The sequence below is a fragment of the Onthophagus taurus genome, chromosome 11 (assembly GCF_036711975.1).
Source record: "Onthophagus taurus isolate NC chromosome 11, IU_Otau_3.0, whole genome shotgun sequence".
NCBI lineage: Eukaryota > Metazoa > Arthropoda > Insecta > Coleoptera > Scarabaeidae > Onthophagus > Onthophagus taurus.
This window is the reverse complement of record NC_091976.1, coordinates 31,423,581-31,451,508: the sequence shown is the minus strand read 5'-3', so window position 1 is coordinate 31,451,508 and position 27,928 is coordinate 31,423,581. Positions and strand designations below refer to the sequence as shown.

The following is a 27,928-nucleotide window of genomic DNA, read 5'->3' as shown; positions in this document are numbered from 1 at the left end:
AGAATTAAGAACTAAAGAGAATGTATCGAAGCGGGTAAGATGATGCTTAAAAATTCATAAATCTTATTTGTTTTTGCTAGATTATAAACGTTAGTTAATTGTTTCTGAAGAAATTTCAAGTTTTTTCAAAAGATGTTTTATTGTTGTAATGGCAAAACCACACAGTAAAATTTTTTTATTTTTTTTTAAATTAAGTACTTACTTTACTTTTATCCGCAGATTCAGATTTTACAATAAAATATATATTATAGTGTGCCATTTAAAAAATTAATATTTATTTGGTTGTTTCTTTCCATCTCAAATTTAATGTAAATGCAATAAAACGTATGTATTTATAGATGGATTCTTTTAATTTTAGCTCTACCGGTTTCGATCAATACATTTAATCATCTTCAGGAGCAACCTAATGTAATATAAATAAAAATCATTTACCAAAATTAACAACATTCACAAATTTCTGTTACTATCGTTACATTATGAACAAAATAAAATGAAACTCACGTCAGTAAATATATTTTCAAAAGACATATTTGACTCACTGACGTGAGTTTCATTTTATTTTGTTCATAATGTAACGATAGTAACAGAAATTTGTGAATGTTGTTAATTTTAGTAAATGATTTTTATTTATATTACATTAGGTTGCTCCTGAAGATGATTAAATGTATTGATCGAAACCGGTAGAGCTAAAATTAAAAGAATCCATCTATAAATACACACGTTTTATTGCATTTACATTTAAAAAATTGGTCGTGACCTTCATATAACCTTGAAAATACGGTCAATGTCAAGGTCAAAAAATGTTATCGATATATGGACAGAAGAACATCTTTCATTTGGTTTATTTTTAAATAAAATATTTTGTTGTATTCTTTTTTTGTTAAATAATGATAAATGTTAATAAAAAAAGTATAAATAAAACAAATTGTTTGAAATTGCAATCAATATATTTATTGTAAATACTTCTTTTCATATAATATGTTCATATTTATATATTTACACAATTCGAAAAATATATTAAAAACGGATGCCAGAAAGCGCATCAAAGCAACAAACTATATAAAGTACATAAAACTATTCAAAAAATAAAATAATAAACATCCAAACACATTCATTCTTCAAAGGGGGTTATATAACAATGCGATGATAATGGAATAAAACCCAAAAACATAAAATTGCGGGAACAGAAATAGACTTTCAATACCTTTACTACATGCAATATATGTATATATATTGAGCAAAGGCGATCGTTGGTTTAACCCAAATTTTGTTGATTTCGTTAATCCTCGGTTTTGCTAACTCTTGGATATAACTAAAAAAAAATTAAATAAATATAAATCTTTTTTTGTTTATTTGTTACTAACTCCAAGCAAGTTTCTAGGTATGTATCCTTCTTTATCACCCAACCTCGACCACCACCATTCCCGTTCACTTTCATCTCCTTTTCTAAGCACAGTCAATTGTTGACCAGCTGTAAAACTTAATTCGTCCGGTTGTTGTGCCATATAATCGAAAACTGCGTAAACTATTCCTCCCGAAAGAATTCCAAGTTTTTCTTGAACACCTAAATAACAAAAATTAAAAAAAAAAATAATAAAAAAACTCAAAAACTTACTATAAAGATATTCAGAGCATCCGTCAAATCCTTCTTCGTCCTCTTCGCATTTTTCGGCAGCCGTTTCATGATCGCTAAGGGTTGTAGCAAAAATACACGCACCATGTTCAACTAAAAATTTAACCATCGCAACGTTATTACAACTAGCAGCACAGTGTAAAGGTGTCCATCCGTCACTATCTTGAGCGTTAACATCGCACCCAAATTCAACTAGGAACATAACGATTTCAAGATGACCCGCACAAATAGCATTGTGTAAAGCGGTGATCCCTTCGTCATTAGCCGCGCTTGGATTAGTTACTTGAGAAGCGGTTTTCTTCACCAACTCCAATTCACCTTCCAAGCTAGCATCCAATAACAGTGCTAACGGATCGAAACTCACGCGTCTTGATAAATTAGGTTTTGCGGTTTGTTTTAAATTGCCCTTTTTACACCTTCGGACGACCCCTTCAATAATTGGTTTCGTATCTTTGATGTCTTTAATTTCGTTGTCTTCGATTGAAGACTTATCGGTTTCGTCCGTGGGGAGTTTATCTTTAATAATTTCTGACGGGTGATTCTCGAGGTTTTCTGATTTTTGATGATTTTGGTTGTCTTGAATTATTTGTGGGTCGTAATTAAACGACGGTGGTATTTCGATTCTACGCGTGTTTAAATTAATTCCGTTTAGTTTGTTATAAGAATTTACCGTTCTTAATTTCGGTTGTTCGGTTAAAGCTTGTTTTTTAATTGTTAAAGGTTTTGCTTTTATAATCGGCATGTTATCGTTATTTCCCGAGTAATTCATTAAAACTGACGAAGAAAAACTTTTTTGCAACTGATTCATTTGATTACTAACTGTTGGAGTATTAAATTTCGGTTTTTGGCCCAAATTTTGTTTGTCATCTGGTGGGTCCGAAATTGGTAGTGGAGGTGGTTGAAGGTTTTCGTCGTTCGATAGTTGTGTTTGTCTTGGTGGTGGTTTTATAGCGGGTTTTGGGGGAAGAGCAGGTTTCGATTTATCAACGTTTATTTCGGGGGTACTATTCGGTGTACTTGTTGATTGAGGTGGGGATAAAGCTAAGGATTGAGAAAATGTATTTACAGGAGGTGATGATATTTGTTTGTGATTTCCACTAAGAGTTTGTGGTTCAACAGGCTGCACTTTTATTGATGAAGTTTGATAAATATTCGATAATTTTCCATTGTTATGTACAGAAGTGGGCGCCACACTACTTATTGGTTTCTAAAAAAAATTATTAAAATTAAATTAATCTAAAATAAATTAAAATAACTTACTTGATATGAAGGAACTAAAGAATTATTTACACTAGTATTAGTTAATTGATTCCTTTCAAAACCATCTTTTTCCCCATTTTTCCTATTAATCAGATCCGTTTGACTAACAGGAGTTGCAATACTTTTATTGAGTATATTTAGAGGAGCACTATGCACAGTTACAGCAAAAGGAGATTGCAAATTTCCATTCACCAATTGAGTTTGGACACCATCATTCTTTACATCCGCCTCGTTTTGATTTAAAATTTCCGTTCCTTCCTGCTTGACTCCTCCTGCTCGATTAGGAACGATGTTCACCGTAAATTTGGTGTTATACGGCAAGGTTTGGTACTTTGGATCCGATTTAGATACCGCAAAATCCTTCAATAAATCACTATCCTCTTGCTTATTTAATTTGTTCGGATTGGAATCGTGATGATTTTCAGTAAAGTGCTGGTGCTCTACATCAGCTTTGATGTGATTCGTTTGTTGTTGGTAAGCAGGATGATAATTTGTGTTCTAAAAGTGTAATTTTAATGAGTTAAATAAAAAGGATTTATTAAAATTTATTTACATCGACGCTTCCGGTTCTAACATTATTTCGAGATTGTTGACTTTGTTGCAAAGGAACATGATTATAAGGCTCTACAGCGGCTATATTTGTCCTGTTTAATCCATTGGGGGGATGACCAGTAGGATGTTGCGGTTTTCTTGGATAAGGTGGACTATTTTGATCATTGCCTGTTAGCCTGTTACAAAAAAAATGGATTTAGTGAATAACAAATTGTTAAGTAGTTGCTAATTGTTTATAACATGTATATGTTATATTACAAAAACTTAATAATAATAATAAATCCTTTCAATCATACAATACATTATTATCAAGAAAAAATATATACATATTTATATCAATAAAAAGCAGAATTATTATTAGAAATATTACTGCTGCTACAACCTAGCTGTCATTGAATTTATTATCAGGCTCCTAAGCCACTCAACTCAACTGACTCGCCATCTACTTTTCATCTACATATCTGCAGACTTGATTGAGTGACTTAATGTATCTATCAAGTTATGAGGTATTTTGGAGTTTATATTATATAATACTTCAAACACCGTATACAGACATAACAAGAACTATCTGGAAATTTTATGCAACCTTAAACCACTCTTGAAACATTCCCAGAGATAGTAATTATAAAAACTTGACTCTACACAGATTTGTCTTGATAGAAACATGATAATAACTTGATAACTCATGTTACCCACAAGCTGGCAGATGCTAGAAAAGATGTAAGAAGGCTGGAAGTACAACATCTCATACTCCCAACAAGTTGGCAGACTTCAAAATGATGAAGAGGAGTTTCGAAATGTAATAGCTCATGCTGCCAACAAGTTGACAGACTCTAGAGACGAAGTAAAAGGCTGGAGGTAAAATACCTCATGCTGCTAACCAGTTGGCAGACTCTAGAAACGAATTAGAAGGCTGAAGATACAATACCTTATGCTGCCAACAAGTTGGCAGACTTCAAAATGATGAATATGAGTTTGGAGATGTAATAGTTCACGCTGCCAACAAGTTGGCAGACTCTAGAATCATAGTAAAACGCTAGAGGTATAATAGCTCATACTGCCAACAAGTTGGAGGACTCTAGGAACAAAGTAGAAGGCTGGAGGTATAATATTAATGCTGCCAACAAGTTGGCAGACTCTAGAAACAAAGTAGAAGGCTAGAACTGTAATAGCTCATGCTGCCAACAAGTTGGTAGACTCTAGAAACAAAGTAGAAGGCTAGAACTGTAATAGCTCATGCTGCCAACAAGTTGACAGACTCTGGAATCAAAGTAGAAAGCTGGAGGTATAATAGCTCATGCTGCCAACAAGTTGACAGACTCTAGAAGCGAAGTAAAAGGCTGGAGGTAAACTACCTCATGCTTCTAACCAGTTGGCCGACTCTAGAAACGAAGTAGAAGGCTGAAGGTACAATTCCTTACGCTGCCAACAAGTTGGCAGACTTCAAAATGATGAATATGAGTTTGGAGATGTAATAGCTCACGCTGCCAACAAGTTGGCAGACTCTACAATCATAGTAAAACGCTAGAGGTATAATAGCTCATACTGCCAACAAGTTGGAGGACTCTAGGAACAAAGTAGAAGGCTGGAGGTATAATATTAATGCTGCCAACAAGTTGACAAACTCTAGAAACGAAGTAGAAGGCTGGAGATACAATACTTCATGCTGCTAACAAGTTGGCAAAGTTCAAAATGATGAATTGGAGTTTGAAGATGTAATAACTCATGCTGCCAACAAGTTGGCAGACTCTAGAAACGAAGTAGAAGGCTAGAGATATAATAGCTCATGCTGCCAACAAGTTGGCAGACTCTAGAATCAAAGTAGAACGCTGGAGGTATAATAGCTCATGCTGCCAACTAGTTGGTAGACTCTAGGAACAAAGTAGAAGGCTGGAGGTATAATATTAATGCTGCCAACAAGTTGACAAACTCTAGAAACGAAGTAGAAAGCTGGAGATACAATACTTCATGCTGCTAACAAGTTGGCAAAGTTCAAAATGATGAATTGGAGTTTGAGGATGTAATAACTCATGCTGCCAACAAGTTGGCAGACTCTAGAAACAAAGTAGAAGGCTAGAACTGTAATAGCTCATGCTGCCAACAAGTTGGTAGACTCTAGAAACAAAGTAGAAGGCTAGAACTGTAATAGCTCATGCTGCCAACAAGTTGGCAGACTCTGGAATCAAAGTAGAAAGCTGGAGGTATAATAGCTCATGCTGCCAACAAGTTGACAGACTCTAGAAGCGAAGTAAAAGGCTGGAGGTAAACTACCTCATGCTTCTAACCAGTTGGCCGACTCTAGAAACGAAGTAGAAGGCTGAAGGTACAATTCCTTACGCTGCCAACAAGTTGGCAGACTTCAAAATGATGAATATGAGTTTGGAGATGTAATAGCTCACGCTGCCAACAAGTTGGCAGACTCTACAATCATAGTAAAACGCTAGAGGTATAATAGCTCATACTGCCAACAAGTTGGAGGACTCTAGGAACAAAGTAGAAGGCTGGAGGTATAATATTAATGCTGCCAACACGTTGACAAACTCTAGAAACGAAGTAGAAGGCTGGAGATACAATACTTCATGCTGCTAACAAGTTGGCAAAGTTCAAAATGATGAATTGGAGTTTGAAGATGTAATAACTCATGCTGCCAACAAGTTGGCAGACTCTAGAAACAAAGTAGAAGGCTAGAACTGTAATAGCTCATGCTGCCAACAAGTTGGTAGACTCTAGAAACAAAGTAGAAGGCTAGAACTGTAATAGCTCATGCTGCCAACAAGTTGGCAGACTCTGGAATCAAAGTAGAAAGCTGGAGGTATAATAGCTCATGCTGCCAACAAGTTGACAGACTCTAGAAGCGAAGTAAAAGGCTGGAGGTAAACTACCTCATGCTTCTAACCAGTTGGCCGACTCTAGAAACGAAGTAGAAGGCTGAAGGTACAATTCCTTACGCTGCCAACAAGTTGGCAGACTTCAAAATGATGAATATGAGTTTGGAGATGTAATAGCTCACGCTGCCAACAAGTTGGCAGACTCTACAATCATAGTAAAACGCTAGAGGTATAATAGCTCATACTGCCAACAAGTTGGAGGACTCTAGGAACAAAGTAGAAGGCTGGAGGTATAATATTAATGCTGCCAACAAGTTGACAAACTCTAGAAACGAAGTAGAAGGCTGGAGATACAATACTTCATGCTGCTAACAAGTTGGCAAAGTTCAAAATGATGAATTGGAGTTTGAAGATGTAATAACTCGTGCTGCCAACAAGTTGGCAGACTCTAGAAACGAAGTAGAAGGCTAGAGATATAATAGCTCATGCTGCCAACAAGTTGGCAGAATCTATAATCATAGTAGAACGCTAGAGGTATAATAGCTCATACTGCCAACAAGTTGGAGGACTCTAGGAACAAAGTAGAAGGCTGGAGGTATAATATTCATGCTGCCAAGAAGTTGACATACTCTAGAAACGAAGTAGAAGGCTGGAGATATAATACCTCATGCTGCTAACAAGATGGTAGATTCTAGAAACGAAGTAGAAGGCTGGAGGTATAATATTAATGCTGCCAACAAGTTGACAAACTCTAGAAACGAAGTAGAAAGCTGGAGATACAATACTTCATGCTGCTAACAAGTTGGCAAAGTTCAAAATGATGAATTGGAGTTTGAGGATGTAATAGCTCATGCTGCCAACAAGTTGGCAGAATCTATAATCATAGTAGAATGCTAGAGGTATAATAGCTCATACTGCCAACAAGTTTGAGGACTCTAGGAACAAAGTAGAAGGCTGGAGGTATAATATTCATGCTGCCAAGAAGTTGACATACTCTAGAAACGAAGTAGAAGGCTGGAGGTATAATACCTCATGCTGCTAACAAGATGGTAGATTCTAGAAACGAAGTAGAAAGCTGAAGATGTAATAATTCATGCTGCCAACAAGTTGGACAACTCTACAGGGTGTATCAGGTATGAGTAGAAAAAATTTGAGGGGTTATAGGTCTCCTCTTTCTGAATAAAAAATTCTTATAACGCAATGTCCCACTCTTTATCCTTCTTAAGATATGATACGATAAAGTGAAAGGTTCACAAGTTTGAGTACTACTGGTTAATGAATTATACTAAGCAGGCTTTGCTTTGCAATTTGTAATTTGTTTCTAGTTTTGTAATTTTGTTGTTTTTAATATAATAAGCAAGTTTGTTTATTAAAACCTAAATTTTTGTAAATTTTCACATTGAAGAGTGATAAAATTTATTCGTATAAAGTAAACAACCTCTAAAAAGATATCTCAAAAATGACTTTTATGTGTCGAATTAAAACTATATACATATGCAAAGCCTGCTTAGTAATTCTTTATACAACAGTACTTAAACTTTCAAACCCTTAACTCTATCGTATCGTATCCTAAAAATGGCAAAGAATTTTATATATAACCCCTCAATTTTTTTCTACTCGTACCTGATACACCTTGTATAAACAATGTAGAAGGCTGGAGGTGCAATATTCATGCTACCAACAAGATGACAAACTCTAGAAACGAAGTAGAAGACTATAGGTACAATACCTCATGCTGCCAACAAGTTGGCAGACTTCAAAATGATGAATAGGAGTTTAGAGATGGAATAGTTCATGTTACCAACAAGATGGTAGACTCTAGAAACGAAGTAGAAGGTTGCAAGTACAATAGCTCATGCTGCCAACAAGTTGACAGACTCTAGAATCAAAGTAGAAGACTGAAGGTATAATATTTATGCTGCCAACAAGTTGACAGACTCTAGAAACGAAGTAGATAGCTGGAGATACAATACCTCATGATCCCAACAAGTTGGCAAACTTCAAAATGATGAATAAGATTTTGAAGATGTAATAGCTCATGCTATAGTAGAAACCACGAGAGCTGGCAGTGACTTGACGTTTAAAAATGGTATGAATCAAGATATAAGACGTACGACTTAGATTATTTCACCACATACATTTAAATGTATCTTAATTTAGTAATGGAGGTTATATGTCAAACATTATCAAATTTAGGAGAGGTTAAGCAGCGAAAAATCGTTAATATTAATTTATAATAAAATTTATGTAGGTAATTATTAATTTATTTAACAAATACTTTAAAAGGTTATTTTACAGGTCGCAAGGGATTAAGTAAGTTTTATTTAAACAGTGGTTCATAATTTGGTCATTAATTATTAATTAATTTCATTTTCGGCTTGTGAAAACACAAACGTTAACAAGACATTTCGATTTGAGGTTATAATTATAGAGTTACATCCCTTAGAAGAACAGACGTACTTTTTCGACGTGGCTATTTGAATTGTATAGCAGACATATTAAACTAACGCTATCTCTTTCTAACACACATTATTTTGTAGCGGTTTGTGAATTTTAATTTACTACGTATGGCATTTGTAAGAGTGGAAAACGATGATTTACTGCCAGCTCTCGTGGCGTCTACTATATCAACAAGATAGTAGACTCCAGAAACGGAGTAGAAGGTTGGAGGGCAACACCTCATGCTACCAACAAGATGGCAGACTCTAGAAGAGAAATAGAAGGCTGGAGGTACAATACCCCATGTTGCCAATAAGTTAGCAGACACTAGAAACGAAGTAGAAGGCTGGAGATGTAATAATTCATGCTGCCAACAAGTTGGCAGACTCGAAAAACAAAGTAGAAGGCTGGAGATGTAATAGCTCATGCTGCCAACAAGCTGGACGACCCTGGAAACAAAGTAGTAGGCTGAAGGTGTAATAGCTCATGTTGCCAACAAGTTGGTAGACTCTAGAAATGAAGTAGAAGGCTGGAGGTACAATACCTCATGCTGCCAACAAGTTGGCAGACTTCAAAATGATGAATAGAAGTTTAGAGATGAAATAGTTCATGCTACAATCAAGATGGTAGACTCTAGAAACGAATTAGAAGGCTGCAAGTACAATAGATCCTGCTGTCAACAAGTTGTCAAACTCTAGAAACGAAGTAGAAGGCTGGAAGTATAATATTCATGCTGCCAACAAGCTGGGAGACTTCAACATGATGAATAGGAGTTTGGAGATGTAATAGCTCATGCTGCCAACAAGTTTGCAGACTCCAGACAAGACTGCATAAGGCTGGAGGTGCAATAGCTCATACTGCCAATAAGTTGACAACCTTTAGGTGTCAAAACAGATATCTGTTTTGAATAGCTGATGCTACCCACAAATTAGAAGACTCTAGAATCGAAGTAAAATGCTGTAGGCATAATATAACCTAACAGAAACTATCAAGTCAACAAGTATGTTAAAAACATAATGCAATCTTCAAAAACTTAATGCAGACTTAACACTGCAGGAAAAGTAATGTAATTTTAAGGCGATCAAAATAATTCAAATTTCTATCAATATCTTTGTTAAGTAGTTCAAGATTTATGATTATAAATATTACCTAACGAGTTGATGATACGCAGCTTTATGAGACGTCGCACTAATTTGATTCGCAAGTTGCTGATTTAAAAGCCTCTTTCTATGCAATCTTTCTTGTAATTCCGATATCCTTTTATCTATAGCGCTCATTTCCTCTTGACGGGCCGTTAAAGCTTCTCGTTGCTGATTTAATCTTTGATTCTGTTGCTCATTTAATTTATTCCGATACTAGAAGAAACAAAAAAAAATTAAAGAAACGGATTTTTATTAGTTTATCGTTAAAATATTTGTAGTTAAAATGGAATGTATTATATTATTCAGGTTGCGATTGATATTCGGTCATCATAAACTACAATGCGGAAATATCATCCATAACTGATGATAGCATCAGTGTCGAGATGAATAATGCAGCGGGAGTTAGTGGACAGGTGAAAATGGGATGAAATTTTTGGGGAACCCTCGTCAAAATGAACATGTCATCGTTGATAAAACACCCCCCTAAATAAATCGAAATTACGTGTAAAATCAACAAGGTAAATGTTGAGTAAAATATCTAAAATGATTTTAAATGAAACGACAAATATAGTTTATTTAGCTTCCGTTAAGAATAATGAAGTGTTAATATTTTACGTATTATTTTAAATTAACCGGACAGTTCAACTTTAACCTTCTATTCATGCTTTTAAAATAATCGTCGTTTCAAAGTTGACATAACCCAGTTTCATAAATTATTTTACGTTTAAAGCAAAAAATAGAAACGTGTTTATTGAATAATTTAATATCACCACTTTGATAATTGAGCGTTTATTGATTTAGCACAAATTATTTTCAATTTAATAAAAAAAATCTTGATCTAATTTTCTATTCAAACTAAAAATATTTAACGAGTCTTTTCAATTTGCATTTTAATTTCCCCAGAAAGTCGATGGTAATAACTTGATTCACGCCACGTACGAAACTGACGGGTGAAATATCCATAAGTTATTTCGGATCGATATCGCTTTTAACGAAAAGAGCTTTAACGTATTATCTGGTTTTATACTAAAATTTAATTAAATTTGTATCAAGTAGGTTCAATTCGATCCAAAAAGAATTTAATTTAAAAACAAATTGATCCGAAAGCTTGAATTTCGATCACACTCGTACAATTTAATGGGTGATAATATGAATTTGAATCCAAGCGGTAAAGTTTTAGTTCAATAAACACGAAAGGTCAGCGTTAAACCACTAATTAACAATTCTAATTCGTCTAAACCCTAGGGTAGTTGAGCATTTTGGAACGTATGCTAAAGCTTTACGCAAACACCAAAAAAAAAACGAGTGTTCGTTTTGATAGGTTTGTGCATAAAAAATTGGAGCTGGACGCCAAATTTTACTTGCTGATGCGCTTTGACATCGCTTTTTACCTCTGTCAAACTAAAAAGGGTGAACGAAACAACAAAACCCGGTTGTTTTATCCACTTTTAAAAATACAATCCACTTTTTTTAGTTAAAACTTAAATTTAAAACAATATTAGATGGTTATTAAAAGTTAAAAAAAATAAATTAATACAACAAGAGTTTGGTTACTAGAAAATGTAAGTTTAGAGGGGTTCATCGTGGTTTATGTAAACGAAACTAGAGATTTCGAGGAGTATCACGTCGTATCATTATGGAAAGCTTTCGGAGGACGATGGAAACTTTTGGGTAGAGTTTAATACCAACCATAAGTTCTCTTCGGAGTTTGTCTAGCTCGAGGGCTGAAGCGGGAGGTTGGTCTCTCGATGACCTGCCCCTTCTCAACTCTTCGAGTTGTCTGGTGAGCTCTTCCACTTTGGCCACGGCCAAAGATAATTCCTTTTCTTTTTCATTGAAAAGAGCTCGAATTGAATCAAGGTCACTAGCTGAAACAAAAATTACAATAAATTTTTATCTATTTGATTTATTTTATGATTTATGACAGTTCAAATCAAAATTTAGCAACATTTCGTTCAAACATATTTTCTAAACAAAATTTAATCAAGTACCCTATACATCATAAACCATATTAAAGTAGAAGCTTTAATCTTCAATTTAAAACATACCTTGTTTTGTAACTCTTAAAAATAAGCCCACAGTGGTTTAATGAAATTTTTATTTTTTTTTTTTGACATTTCAACTCGAGTTGTCTAACTCTCAAAAATAAATTCACAGCTATTTAATGAAATTCTTAATTTTGTGATAATTTCAAAATAAACGAAGTAGAAGGCTGGAGGTATAATAGCACATGCTGCCAACAAGTTGGCAGACTCTAGAAACGTAGTACAAGGCTGGAGGTGTATTAACTCTTGCTGCCAACAAGTTGGCAGACTCTAGAATCAAAGTAGAAGGCTGGAGGTACAATAGCTCATGCTGCCAACAAGTTGGCAAACTCTAGAATCAAAGTAGAAGGCTGGAGGTGCAATAGCTCATGCTGCCAACAAGTTGGCAGACTCTAGAAACGTAGTATAAGGCTGGAGGTGTATTAACTCTTGCTGCCAACAAGTTGGCAGACTCTAGAATCAAAGTAGAAGGCTGGAGGTACAATAGCTCATGCTGCCAACAAGTTGGCAAACTCTAGAATCAAAGTAGAAGGCTGGAGGTGCAATAGCTCATGCTGCCAACAAGTTGGCAGACTCTAGAATCAAAGTAGAAGGCTGGAGGTGCAATAACTCATGCTGCCAACAAGTTGGCAGACTCTAGAATCAAAGTAGGAGGCTGGAGGTGCAATAGCTCATGCTGCCAACAAGTTGGCAGTCTCTAGAAACGTAATAGAAGGCTGGAGGTGCAATAGCTCATGCTGCCAACAAGTTGGTAGACTCTAGAATCAAATTAGAAGGCTGGAGGTATAATAGCTCATGTTGCTAACAAGTTGGTATACTCTAGAAACGAAGTAGAAGGCTAGAGCTGTAATAGCTCATGCTGCCTACAAGATGGCAGACTCTAGAATCAAAGTAGAAGACTGGAGGTACAATAGCTCATGCTGCCAACAAGTTGGCAGACTCTAGAAACATAGTAGAAGGCTTGAGGCGCAATTTGAATGAATTTTTGACACATCAAACTTATCTTAATTTTAACATTTCTTCAAACATTTTTTTCTAGACACTTCTTTAATGAAGTACACTATACCGGGTTAGTCGGGAGGAACGGACCAAACTTTAGGAGTGTGTTATACACTAAAATATAATTGTAGCAATGTAAAAGAACTGATATGACCTTATCCGATTTTCTTTTATTGCATAACTCTTACTGCATAACTACAATTAAACAAAATCTTATACATCAACAGTAAATATTGATCATCAGCGTTATTTTAATAATTGTTCGAAAATATTGCCATTAACTTCTAAACATTTCCGGCTTCGTTTACTAAGAGCTCTTGTTAAAAATGGAAAAAAAAATGAAAATTGAATAAGAACATATGAGTTTTTTTACATTCCTCCCGGCTCACCCTGTATATCATGTATCATATTAAAATAGAAGATTTAATCTTCAATTTCATGCATAAATCGTTGTCTAACTGTCAAAAATAAACTCACAGCGATTTAATGAAATTTTAAATTTTGTGACAATTTCAACATAACGAAGTCAACATAAACGAAGTAGAAGGCTGGAGGTATAATACCTCATGCTGCCAACAAGTTGGCAGACTCTAGAATCAAAGTAGAAGGCTGGAGGTATAATACCTCATGCTGCCAACAAGTTGGCAGACTCTAGAAACGAAGTAGAAGGCTGGAAATGTAATAGCTCATGCTGCCAACAAGTTGGCAGACTCTAGAAACAAAGTAGAAGGCTTGGAGGTGTAATAGCTCATGCTGCCAACAAGTTGGCAGACTCTAGAAAGAAAGTAGAAGGCTTGGAGGTGTAATATTCATGCTGCCAACAAGTTAAAAGACTCTAAAAATGAAGTAAAAGGCTGTAGGTACAATATCTCATGCTGCCAACAAGTTTGTAGACTTCAAATTGATGAATAGGGGTTTGAAGATGTAATAGCTCATGCTGCCAACAAGATGGTAGACTCTAGAAACGAAGTAGAAGGCTGGAGGTATAATAGCTCATGCTGCCAACGGGTTGGCAGACTTTCGAAACGAAGTAGAAGGCTGGAAGTGCAATAGCTCATGGTGCCAACAAGTTGGCAGACTCAAGAATCAAAGTAGAAGGCTGGAGGTATAATACCTCATGCTACCACCAAGTTGGCAGACTTCAAAATGATGAATAGGAGTGTGGAGATGTAGTAGATGTAGATAGCTCATGCTACCATCAAGATGGTAGACTCTAGAAACGAAGTAGAAGGCTAGAGATGTAATAATCCATACTGCCAACAAGTTGATAGACTCTAAGATCAATATAGAAGACTGGAGGTATAATACCTCATGCTGCCAACAAGTTGGCAGACTCTAGAAACGAAGTAGAAGGCTGGAAATGTAATAGCTCATGCTGCCAACAAGTTGGCAGACTCTAGAAACAAAGTAGAAGGCTTGGAGGTGTAATAGCTCATGCTGCCAACAAGTTGGCAGACTCTAGAAAGAAAGTAGAAGGCTTGGAGGTGTAATATTCATGCTGCCAACAAGTTAAAAGACTCTAAAAATGAAGTAAAAGGCTGTAGGTACAATATCTCATGCTGCCAACAAGTTTGTAGACTTCAAAATGATGAATAGGGGTTTGAAGATGTAATAGCTCATGCTGCCAACAAGATGGTAGACTCTAGAAACGAAGTAGAAGGCTGGAGGTATAATACCTCATGCTACCACCAAGTTGGCAGACTTCAAAATGATGAATAGGAGTGTGGAGATGTAGTAGATGTAGATAGCTCATGCTACCATCAAGATGGTAGACTCTAGAAACGAAGTAGAAGGCTAGAGATGTAATAATCCATACTGCCAACAAGTTGATAGACTCTAAGATCAATGTAGAAGACTGGAGGTATAATACCTCATGCTGCCAACAAGTTGGCAGACTCTAGAAACGAAGTAGAAGGCTGGAAATGTAATAGCTCATGCTGCCAACAAGTTGGCAGACTCTAGAAACAAAGTAGAAGGCTTGGAGGTGTAATAGCTCATGCTGCCAACAAGTTGGCAGACTCTAGAAAGAAAGTAGAAGGCTTGGAGGTGTAATATTCATGCTGCCAACAAGTTAAAAGACTCTAAAAATGAAGTAAAAGGCTGTAGGTACAATATCTCATGCTGCCAACAAGTTTGTAGACTTCAAAATGATGAATAGGGGTTTGAAGATGTAATAGCTCATGCTGACAACAAGATGGTAGACTCTAGAAACGAAGTAGAAGGCTGGAGGTATAATACCTCATGCTACCACCAAGTTGGCAGACTTCAAAATGATGAATAGGAATGTGGAGATGTAGTAGATGTAGATAGCTCATGCTACCATCAAGATGGTAGACTCTAGAAACGAAGTAGAAGGCTAGAGATGTAATAATCCATACTGCCAACAAGTTGATAGACTCTAAGATCAATGTAGAAGACTGGAGGTATAATACCTCATGCTGCCAACAAGTTGGCAGACTCTAGAAACGAAGTAGAAGGCTGGAAATGTAATAGCTCATGCTGCCAACAAGTTGGCAGACTCTAGAAACAAAGTAGAAGGCTTGGAGGTGTAATAGCTCATGCTGCCAACAAGTTGGCAGACTCTAGAAAGAAAGTAGAAGGCTTGGAGGTGTAATATTCATGCTGCCAGCAAGTTAAAAGACTCTAAAAATGAAGTAAAAGGCTGTAGGTACAATATCTCATGCTGCCAACAAGTTTGTAGACTTCAAAATGATGAATAGGGGTTTGAAGATGTAATAGCTCATGCTGACAACAAGATGGTAGACTCTAGAAACGAAGTAGAAGGCTGGAGGTATAATACCTCATGCTACCACCAAGTTGGCAGACTTCAAAATGATGAATAGGAGTGTGGAGATGTAGTAGATGTAGATAGCTCATGCTACCATCAAGATGGTAGACTCTAGAAACGAAGTAGAAGGCTAGAGATGTAATAATCCATACTGCCAACAAGTTGATAGACTCTAAGATCAATGTAGAAGACTGGAGGTATAATACCTCATGCTGCCAACAAGTTGGCAGACTCTAGAAACGAAGTAGAAGGCTGGAAATGTAATAGCTCATGCTGCCAACAAGTTGGCAGACTCTAGAAACAAAGTAGAAGGCTTGGAGGTGTAATAGCTCATGCTGCCAACAAGTTGGCAGACTCTAGAAAGAAAGTAGAAGGCTTGGAGGTGTAATATTCATGCTGCCAACAAGTTAAAAGACTCTAAAAATGAAGTAAAAGGCTGTAGGTACAATATCTCATGCTGCCAACAAGTTTGTAGACTTCAAAATGATGAATAGGGGTTTGAAGATGTAATAGCTCATGCTGACAACAAGATGGTAGACTCTAGAAACGAAGTAGAAGGCTGGAGGTATAATACCTCATGCTACCACCAAGTTGGCAGACTTCAAAATGATGAATAGGAGTGTGGAGATGTAGTAGATGTAGATAGCTCATGCTACCATCAAGATGGTAGACTCTAGAAACGAAGTAGAAGGCTAGAGATGTAATAATCCATACTGCCAACAAGTTGATAGACTCTAAGATCAATGTAGAAGACTGGAGGTATAATAGCTCATGATGCCAACAAGTTGGTAGACTTCAAAATGATGAATAGGAGTTTGGAGATGTGACAACTCACTCTTCCAACAAGTTTGCAGACTCTTGACAACACTGTAGAAGGCTGGAGGTGGAATAGCTCATACTGCCAATAAGTTAGACACCTCTTGGTGTCAAAACAGATATCTGTTTTGAATAAGTCATGCTGCCCACAAATTAGAAGACTGCAGAAACGAAGTAGAATGCTGGTGGCATAATATAACCTAACAGAAACTAACGAGTCAATAAGTATGTTAAAAACATAATGCAAACTTTAAAAACTTAATGCAGACTTAACACTGCAGGAAATATAATGCAATCTTGGGCGCTCAAAATAATTAAAATTTCTATCAATATCCTTGTTAAGTAGTTCAAGATTAATAAAAAATTTTCTTTATTATAAATATTACCTAACAAGTTGATGATACGCAGCTTTATGAGAAGTAGCACTAATTTGATTTGCAAGTTGCTGATTAAAAGCCTCTTTCTATGCAATCTTTCTTGTAATTCCGATATCCTTTTATCTATATCGCTCATTTCCTCTTGACGGGCCGTTAAAGGCTGAAGACTTAATAATTCATGCTGCCAACAAGTTGGCAGACTCTAGGATCAAAGTAGAAGACTGGAGGTGTAATAGCTCGTGCTGCCAACAAGTTATCAGACTCACAGCTTATGTTACACATAAATTAAAAGACTCTAGAAGCGAAGTAGAATGCTGACGGTATAAGGCAGACTCTAGAAGGTAGAATAGATGCCTTGTGCTATAACAACTCAACAAGTATATTAAAATCTTGTATGAATGAAAGAAGTATATTCGGTGCGTTGAAATTGAATTAAATTTGCTTTAATATCACATCTACTTTTTGAGATATGATTTTTTTGAATTTAATCTTTATAAAGTGAAAAATGTAAATTTTTTGCAATGATTTCTTAAAGGAAGTAATTTTCATTTTCTAAGTATGAACGGATCAAAGCTATAAATAATTACAAAAAAGAAAGTGTTGAAAGCAAATTGGGTATATTGCTATACTTAAGATTTCAGTGGTTTGGTCTCTTATTATAGTTATTATAGCCGGTTGAAAAGCCGCCAGGTGAACGATAAAAACAATTTCCCCTGTAATCGTTTCCTAGTATACTGGTAAATCTGCTTGTGATGTTGAACAGTTCCGTTATTACTAAAGGTCATTGAAATAGCGCAAATTCCTCTGTCGGCACGATTTTGAGTTACGTAATGGCGACGGGGCTTCAAGTAATTGCGTCATGATCATCTTGAGATGCCAACAAAATCGACACGATTAAAGTATTCGATATCTCTAAGAAATTATTTATTAATTAAAAAATAACATAAAGCAAGTTTTCCATATAAATAGACTACGATTAGTTGAAGTACATTTACTTCGCAACGTTAACTCCGGAAATTCAATTGATAGACAGGATTGAAAATCCTAATCGAATCAAGAGACGTTATTTAAATTTCTATCGATCCTTTGGGAAACTTTGGGGGCTAATCCGGTCGCGTTTAAAATTCTGCCGTAGGGAAAGTTTGATCGCGCGCTAAAATCTTGCAGATTTATGGAAAACTAGAAATTTAAATTCGCCAACGCGGCGGGCTACCATTGTAATTCAGCTTCAGAAATTTAATTACGTTTTGGCAATACCGAATGAATTTAAAATCAAACCGATCGTTGACTTCGGATTTGATTTTAAACTTCACATACTCTTGGTACGTTGCGCGCTCGGTGGGAAACTTTTCAAAAAGTTCCAAAGAACTACTTGGACAAATAATTGAATCGAACACGAAAGTGCTCACCCATTTGGGAATAATGTTTTAATTGATTTGCGTTTTGTTGTTGTTAATTAAAGCGTAACGGGGATTTTCCGAAACGGTTTCACTGCTCAGCGGCCAATTGATTTCATTTTCCAGTAAATAATGAAATTATTTTGAAATTAATTTCAACAGATTATTCACCGCCTACGCGGTGAATAAAAGTATTGGTTTTAACATAAAAAAAATATTGCTTTTTTTTATTAACACCCTTCAGCATTCAAAAGAGCTTTACGTTATCATCTTCTTCATTCGCAGCGATATTGGCTTGAAACCCGGTACGTACCATTTTTGCAATGCGGAAGAATAAGCTTAAGCTTTCGCATTAAAATGTAGGTCGTAAAGTAGCGGACAGAATGGCTGCTAGACCCTTTATGTATTCGATATATTGAGCCCGAAGCGCTTCGAAGTAAAGACGAGCTACCTTTATGTACCAGCGAGTAGAATAACCCAGAGATTGAAATCTCGACCGAAGGCTACATTTAATCCTTATATATGACGCAATCTAAAGTATCCTCAAATTTAGAACACAAAAAAATCTAAATCTTAGATTGAGAAGATTCATTAAAATCCAGTCGTAACCATAAATACGGTGAGATATTAATGTTTTTACAAAGTAATAGCTTCATTTTAGAAAGGGGGATTTTAAGACGACGACGTTCAAGGATGCGAGTCTTTGGCTAAGAAGATAACTAAGTGTCCTGTGGGCAGATTGCGGTATTCCCCCAGTTTCCTTCCGAGCCGGCATCCGATCCCTAATAAATCACTTCCGCGGTCCCGAATTCTCGTTATTAACCGCCGGGGCCTTAATACGTCACGGGAGCTTTTAAAATTTTAAAACCGGCGATTTCGAGTACCACTTAAAGCTCTATCGAACGAATTGCGATAGTTTCAATCTCGTAAATATCTTTTAAGAGTTCTTCTACCGAGCGTTCTAAATAATATTAAATCTACTTGAAAAGTAATTATCATTTTATTAAAGTTTCGTTATGCCTTAAATTGACGTAAAGCTTCTATTTTAATATGATACATGATATGTAGCGTACTTCATTAAAGAATGTTTGAAGAAAATAATGTTGTTAAAATTAGATTGTTGAAATTGTCAAAAAATTAAAAATTTCATTAAATCTTCATTAAAATGATTTATGTTTGAGTTTGAAACTTAAAGCTTCTATTTTTAATATGGTACATGATATACAGGGTGTCTCACGTAAATAGTTGGTTAGAACTTTTTCAGGTTCCACTATTCGTGGAGTTAAAATAACTTCGTTATTAACAAATAGTTTTTATCGCCAACCGGCAGCAAAACCATACTTTATGCTATCCATTTGCGTCAGTAAAGTGACACTTTGTGCTACTATCTAGTAAACTGTGCATTTAGCGGCAGACAATAGTATATTAAAAAACAAGATTCGTAAGACACGTTTGAAATGCACGAATTCAAGTTTCAATGAGTGCTTTAAGTCTTATGAAACGTGTTTTTTATGCTATTTTTTGTAATTCGCGTTTTTATCCTTTTTTTTTTCTCAAAAATAAAATAAATTTTGACAATGTAGGGAAATAGGTATGTAGCAGTTGGTAACAACGTAACACTTGAAAATAGAAATTTGAATGACAAATAGAAACTGTCAAAACACAAAACGTATTCACCTGATAAAAATGTTTCATGTACACCTCCCAAAATAAGAGAAATTGCTCAGAGTTCAATATCCTCGTCATTGTGGACCTTGTATTCGATGTTAAGAATGTGTTTAAACATCCATAGGCAAACATTGTCACATTGACAACTAGAAAAATTAATGACCCAATGTCACCAACTTGAACTGATTCCATAAAATGTTACTAAAATCTCATTACAGCATCGGATGCTGTAAGGAGTCTCATTACAGCACCCGTTTGAGTACTGTTATAGCTTTCATTACCGTCGCGAATTACAAAAAGTACTTTACATAGTGTAACTTTACCCAGGTATATTAACAAAACAAATCGTTTGACACATGTCATAATATTGGTAAGTTAGAATATCTTCATATCGTTAAATTTTGCGGTTGGCGATAAAATGTTGTATGCAACACGTCAGCAAAGTGTCTTTATCGAACTCGCCTCAGACTCGTTCGATAAAGCATCACTTTGCCGACTTGGTACATAAATAACTATTATTACACCGTTTATACAGGGTGTATAATTAATGTTGATGTATTGTACATTCATGGATTCAGAAAAAAAATTTCTCTCCAATAAAATGTGAAGAAAAACTTACCGAGCAATTTGAAAATCAAAAGTTGATAATCGCTTTAAATTGAAGATGGCGTTGGAAAAAGTTTATTTGTAGCATGAATCATAGTATTCAGCAAACCTTTTCATTTGATATCTCGCTCATGAAAATAGGAATGTAAATGACAGAATTACAGCTTGCGGCATTCTTATGTGACAACCTGTATCTACAGGTGTCTTTTCTCTGCTAAACTTACATTCAAAATGGATGTATTGTACATCAATGGATTCAGAAGAAGAATCTCTATCCAATGACGTGAAGAAAAATATACGCAGCAATTTGAAATACAAAAGTTAATAATCGCTTAAAATTGAAGATGGCGTTGGAAAAAATTATTTGTAGCATGAATCATAGTATTTATAAAACCATTTCATTTGATACCTAGGTCATGAAAATCGGAATGTAAATAACAGAGTTACAGCTTGGGGCGTTTTTTGTGTGACACCCTGTATATACATTATCTCAGCCAACGTTTATTCAAAAAAGATCCACATTGACACGATTACTCTTCAGATGCTGTCAAATAGGTTGACATTTGTTGCCTCGAAGTATCTTATATTACCCATATTATCCCATATTCAATGGAAAGAAAGTCGAAAATTTTAAATGGAATGCCCCATATTTTTTAGCCTATCAGAAAAGGTATTTAATTCATCACATTCCCATACCTATTTGTTGTAGTTTGCCTCCTATTGGAAAATTTATTTATTTATTTACTTTCCAAGGAAATAAAAACGGGACAGACCCAAAGATATTGTTCCACAGAGTTAATACATACAATATATGCAATATCATCAATCAGCATCTACATCGAAGAAAAAGAAATTAAGAAAAAGGAAAAAAAACAACTCAATAGTATGCGAAATAGAGAATTATACATAAAATAAAATAAAATTAAAACCGCTCCAGAAATCCAGGTTTTTTTTATTAGAAAGCTATGGAATTTTGACAGATTTTGGTCCATGTTCGTATTATTGTTGTCATTAGTTATATTTGACGACGAGTGCAAGTCATTGAACATCATGGCAGATTATTCCAACGCCAATATTTGAAATTTATTTTGTATTGATTTGAACAGGACGTGTCAAACACTTAATGAGAGATACCTAACAAACCTAACGCCCATCACAAGGAAATATTTAAAAAAAATTGATAAAGATTGTTTTAGTTCCGGACGTTTCGAGACCAAACCCAACCCAACCCAACCCTGTATAAGATACTCTGATACAATAAATGACAATATATTTGACAGCATCTGAAGAATAATCGTGCCAATTTAGAGCTTTTTTGAATGAACATTGGCTGAGATATGGGATTTTAAAGAGCATGGTGAAATTTGCCAAAAAAAAATTAAAATCAAAATAAGTCGAAAACGAAAGACGCGTACCAATAACTTTTATGAAAATTAACATATTTTTCACGTACAATTAAAAGGTGTAATCAAAACCATAACATTCCATTTAAAATAACGAAGTTATGGCCTATTTCCGGTAGACCGGAAGTGGCAGCCATCTTGAAAATATTTTAGATCGAATGTTCTGAATGAACAACCCATGCTACCAAAATTTCAAAACTGTACGAATAGTGGAACCTAAAACAGTTCTAACGAACCAATTACGTGAGACACCCTGTATAGTGTATGAAGTGCACTATACAGGGTGTAAAGAAATTTTAGAAAATAATGTTTGAAGGGATATTGTTAAACTTAGGTTATGTTGAAATTGTTAAAAAATTACAAATTTCATTAAATCGCTGTGAGCATATTTTTGAGAGTGAAATTGAATCTTAAAGCTTTTATTTTAATATGGTCAAATACTTTCTAGGTCTAGTGTTAGTTCTAGTTTTAATTCAATAAAAATATACAACATAGTAATATCTTATGCTAATTAGCGTTACCTACCACTACCACTAGAACTAACACAAGATCTAGAACTAGAATCATTCGGATTTAGCCGTCTTGAGAGACGTGCGGCTGAACCCGAATGTTTCTGGTTCTAGGTCTTGAGTTAGTTCTAGTGATAGTGCTAGTGTAAAACTAGAACTAACACTATATAATTTAAAGTTCAAATTGGCACTAAGCAAACTCAAAAAAGCATTAAACAAAACCAATTTGGCGACTGTCATAATCAAATTGGCATTAATCAAAATCAAAATTAATGATGACATTAATCAATTACAAATTGTCACTGTTAACAAACTATCTACAAAATGTGCCTTATATTAAGAAAAAGGAAGCAGCAAACGTGAAACCCCAAATTTGTGCCATTTACAATACGAAGTGCGTCTGGTGCAATTTAGCTGAAATTCTTGGCGTTGCAAAAAGAATAGTTGAGATGGGTAAATAATCAAGAAGAAGAAAAACATAAAATAAAAATTACAGATGAACATCACCGTTTCTTTGAACTTAAAGTTGAAGAAAATCGTAAAATCACACTTAAGCAGGTGCAAGAAACATTACGAAATGAGTTTCAGCTTAATGCAAGCAAGTTTACATTAAAACAAATACGTTTTGAACCGGAAAGAACCAACACAATCGAAGTGAATACAAAAATATCTGAATACGTAAGAAATTTGCTTGAGCTTTAAAGTGAAAACATTCCCATAATCTATAATACTTTAATTTCTTTATCTCGCGAAGTCAAGGTCGTTCAAAAAATGGGAAGTCGTTGCACTTTCATTACTGCCAATAGCCGGGGAGCAAATGTTCATCTTATCAGATGTACCAGTTAGCTTGGGATTGATTTATCATGAATTAAGAAGGGGTTATTTAACGAGTTTATTAGGCAATGTTTAAGGAGAGCTCAAAATAGCTAATGTTCAGTGGATATAGTCATTTAATAATACTCCTTGTCATTGTGGTGTTGAAGAACAAGAATTTTTTCATCAAAAACTTGTAAAGCTAAGTCTTTATAGTATTTTGGAGGGAAATGATCAAGAAAACTTGTCTCAAACAGAGTACAGAATTCGAAAATTAGAAAATATAATTAGGAACAATATTCCAAAAATTAATGTAACTAACTGTAACAGGTTTATAGCCGGAATTCAAAAGTATAATATATTACCAAGTATAAAATTATGCGTTTAAAACGTTAATCAAGAATCAAAGATTGTTTTATTAAATTATTGAGTGCCAATTTGATGTTGATTAATGTCATTTTGATTTTGATTAATGGGCGCGTTCACCAACTGTCAACGTTTGCAAACGGAGACCAAACTGTTGGCAACATTTCTGGTGAACGCAACGCTAACTTCAAACGTGTTTGGTAAACGGCCGCCATTTTATCAATCGTATGATTTTTCCGTTAGCAAACGCAAACGGTGTTTGGTGTTTGTGTCATCTTAAATTTAAAATCAACAAAAAAAAATGGCAGAAGCCTGAAATTAATTATTTAATGGGTTAGTGTATACTATCTTTGAAAATGAAGAAATTCATCATAAATTGAGCGGTATGACCTATAGATTAATTAAAATTGTAAATAATTGTCATTAAAGCGCCATCTGTTGTTATCAAACCATATGTCTATAGAAAAATTGGCCGTTCACCAAATCACCAACGCAATCATAACCCGTTTGCGTTTGCCAACGTAAATGGAATTCTCTGGTGAACGCGCCCAATGCCAATTTGAACTTGAACTTCGTTATATCCAGGTTTTGATGTAATGTCAAATTATATTGACATGTTGCATTTTATGTGGGACAAAGTAAGTACACTGTGGTAATTAATTATCGTAACCCACGTGACATGTGTAATATTGGTTGCATATTTCAATATGTAGTGGTAGCTTTGATAATTTTCAATTAGTAACCAGATATTGACTGCTAATCGAACGTTATTGTTGTGATTGTCGTACGCTTTATGAGTTTCCGTATTTTCTTTGTTCTTTAACCGTGTTTTTTACTGCCTTTATATTTTTCGAAACTGTTCTTTTTAGAACTATTTCTTTTAGATTTTAAATATTTTAAAATTTTTATATTTAAAACATTTTTTTTAATTATTAAAATATATCTAAATATATTTTAAACGGCTTTTAAAATTAATGAATTGTCGCTATCGTTTTTAGGAACTTTCGTTGCGTAGCAATACCAATTTGTGATATTGGTTGCATACTTTATCGGGTACGATAATTAATTAACACACTGTAGGTACGCCCTGGTTTTTATTATGTTTAAACAAATAAGTAATTAAATTCGTAACTACAGTCGTATAGAAAATACGATTTTTCATTACTACTGTCTATACAATAAATAATAATAATTTTAAAATACTTACTAAGAGAAAGATTATTTTGTTTTTGGTGATCTACTTGTCCCCTTATAGCCCTAAGTTTTCTTAGTTTAAGTTCTTGAGCATCGACACGATCGCGTAACCTCCTGAGGCGTTCACTTTCAGCTTGAACGCGTTGTTGTCTCGCTTCTTGTTCTTTCAGGTATCTCAGCCTTTGCTCTTTGGCCGCAAGCAGCTGATGCTGCGAGTCTATCTGCGCCTGTTGACGACATGCCATCTCTCGGAGTTCTGTCAGAGTCAACTGTACTCCGTCGGGTAACTGAAAAAGCAAGAATATAAAATTGAAATCGTATGTAAATTGCAAACATGAATACTGAATTAGAGAAACCAAATTTAGCATTGGTGCCGAAAATAAATAATTTAGTACCACTTCGCGTGTACACGGGATCCATACGGAAATGCAACCTTGAACCAAAAGGTTGGGTGTACTGGTTACCGTGCCCTCGATGCAACGAAATAACGTTAGCTAAAGCCTTGGAGGGCTTTATTTGTGGAAACGGCGAATCGATGGCTTATTATCACCGATTTATTCCCGCATGTAAATCATTTCGATTTTTTTTTTTTACAGTTGAAGCTAAGGTCACCATCGATCCAAGAATGCAATATAGCGGGAGAGTCCGGATTGCCACCCAAGGGGAGTCAATAAGGACGGAAATAAAATTTCGCGTGGATCTCTCGGATTGTAGCTCCAACGAAGTGGCAGTTCCCTATCAGATTTCAGTTCGCCCCTACAAACAGGGAGACTTTGTCTGAAAGGAAATGTCACTTGAAAAGTTTGAACGATTGTTATATCCCTGAACATTCTACACAACTGTTGATTTCATATTTTATTTCTTACATGATTTTATTTAATAAAATTTACGATTAATTATTATTAATAGTATTAGATGAACTCATAAACACATCCATTCATGAATTGGCGAGTTAGCAAGGCGTTACGACATTCCTTCCTCTACTCTACACATACATACACAGTCCAAACACGCACATGTATACTCGTTCAGAACCGTATTTGTTCTGAACACACGCGGTCGACCGATTCCTAGAACCATCGTTATCCTTCTTTCGTCGCCCATTGTACGAGTTGGTTCAGAATCCAAGAAAAGACCAAGAGCCTGGGAAAGACTGCTTCTTTGAATAGTTGCTTTGAGTTTCTTTTTTTTAGACGTAAGGTACGCTTCATTAGCCCCCTTTGGGTAACGTATAACCTTCAAGGAGATAAGGTGCTCATTTCCTTTTGCGATCATGTCATATAATATAATATAGAGGTTGAAACACGAAATTGAATTTCATAAAAGACCCAAAACTAAATTATGCTTTATCACCTATTTAAAAAAAAATTAATGAAGTCTTTGATAAGTAAGTAATCATCATCTAGTGGCTTCATCACGAATTACACACGCATCTCGACGTTTTCAACAAACTTTCCGAGTAGAACTTCTAAACTTCCGGTACTGTTAGTTGTAATTGAGGTTGCGAAACGTGAGTGAAAATCCTTTTCATTCTTGTATTCAAAACAAGATAAACATACAGGGTGTTCATTTCAAAACTTTCCACCACAATTTCTGTAAATCCGGAAGTTTAAAAAGAAAATCGCTGAAATAGGTAAAGAATAAAACCAAGGGGGACATCTTTTTAGTCAAAAATTGACTCACTCACTTCAACCCCACGCCGGCAGAAACCAACCCCTTAAAAATCTTAAATGGAAAGGGATACCTCATTTTAAAGGTCTTTTAAGGTACTACATGTTAGTATTTATTTTTTTTAAATTGATCGATTCGTTTTCGAAATTTTTGCGAAAATCTTTGTTTTGTATTTCCCGCTTTAATTAATATTAAAAACTTTAATCACCTTCTTTAAAGCAAGAATAAGTAATCTTTTTTTTTAAACCTTTATTATTTCGAAGCAATCCGAAATCTTTGATATTTAGGTTATTTTGACAATGATATACCTATAATTTTTTCTATAATACCTGTCAAATTGTTGTAAAGTTGGCAAAATTAACAGGGAGTTTTGTTTTATCATGTTTTGAAGTAAATATGTCACATTGACGTTTGAGCTTTCGTTATTCAAAAAGAAAAGGTGCATAAAAAGTGTTGTGGGGTGTTTATTTGCCACTTACTTACCTAGAAAAGGTATTTTATTCTATTTAATTACTTTGTAGCACGTTTTTATAACAAATATGTATTTCGTCAAAATCGTATTTATCTAAAAATTTATTAGTATTTTAACCTCAACTAATTAGTTACTGACAATGTTACTAAAAATCATGAAAACAACATAAATTTTATAAGGGTCCTAGATAATATCAACAGAAACCCTAAATAATTTACATTGACAAGTATTATAATATAATAATATATATGTTTATTGATGATGCAACAAAGAATTTACAAGCCCACAAAAAAAATACAAAAAATAATACATAAAAGTAAATAAAATAATAAACACTCTGAAATTATCAACAAAACCGGACTTAATAACAGCGCATCATCAAAAAGAGCCAAGTCAATGCAGACATAGCTTGTCTGCTATTGTTTTTCATCGGCCCTTTTATAATAGAAATAATAAATAAATTGGTTTCAAACAAGATAGCACTAACTATATATATATATATATAAAAAAACTATATTAACAGAAGTAAGCACCTAAATTAGTTAGCAATAAAAGATAACAATAATAAGGAATAATAAAAAAAATACAACAAAATTAAAGAACAAAAACATAGCAAAATGAAGAAAAGGTTGAACAAGCTGCCGCGAACAATCTCCCCCTGCCCTGTTAGGTCATACAACTCAGAAATGTAAAAAGTGAATATTACCTCTTAATAAGAACTTAAATTTAAATGCTGTTCTGCTCAATCAAAAGAATTTTTTTATAATATGACTTGAAACTTCGCTCACTCAGCTGCTTGACTGAATCAGGAAGGCTATTCATAATAGTAGTTACATTATAAGAGTAAGATCTTTTAAAGATTTGAAGTTCATGGCGTGGTATGCATAACATGTGCCGATGTCGTATATTAATATTGTGCACGTCGCTGCGATACCTGATTCTATTGGCTA

The 27,928-nt window shown here is 34.8% G+C and overlaps 1 protein-coding gene and 1 long non-coding RNA gene across 6 annotated transcripts in view; both read right to left on the bottom strand.

Moving 5' to 3' along the window:
* Window positions 1-329: 329 nt before the first annotated feature.
* LOC139431688 (uncharacterized) lies at window positions 330-533 on the bottom strand. The gene is made up of 2 exons (XR_011641745.1): window positions 502-533; window positions 330-403 (listed from the first exon to the last, which is right to left on the bottom strand). It is a non-coding gene; the product is annotated as an uncharacterized lncRNA (long non-coding RNA).
* A 392-nt stretch (window positions 534-925) lies between these two features.
* Window positions 926-27,928, bottom strand: part of ASP (Ankyrin-repeat, SH3-domain, and Proline-rich-region containing Protein) — a 147,557-nt gene continuing 120,554 nt past the window's right edge. For all 5 annotated transcript variants that reach the window (XM_071200713.1, XM_071200715.1, XM_071200716.1 and 2 more), the window contains 8 exons: window positions 24,849-25,122; window positions 11,544-11,722; window positions 9,862-10,067; window positions 3,447-3,621; window positions 2,894-3,391; window positions 1,616-2,840; window positions 1,365-1,564; window positions 926-1,312 (listed from right to left, as the gene is read on the bottom strand). In XM_071200713.1, coding sequence (XP_071056814.1) covers window positions 1,280-1,312; window positions 1,365-1,564; window positions 1,616-2,840; window positions 2,894-3,391; window positions 3,447-3,621; window positions 9,862-10,067; window positions 11,544-11,722; window positions 24,849-25,122 — 2,790 coding nt within the window. In that variant the 3' untranslated portion in view covers window positions 926-1,279. The remainder of the gene's footprint in view (window positions 1,313-1,364; window positions 1,565-1,615; window positions 2,841-2,893; window positions 3,392-3,446; window positions 3,622-9,861; window positions 10,068-11,543; window positions 11,723-24,848; window positions 25,123-27,928) is intronic.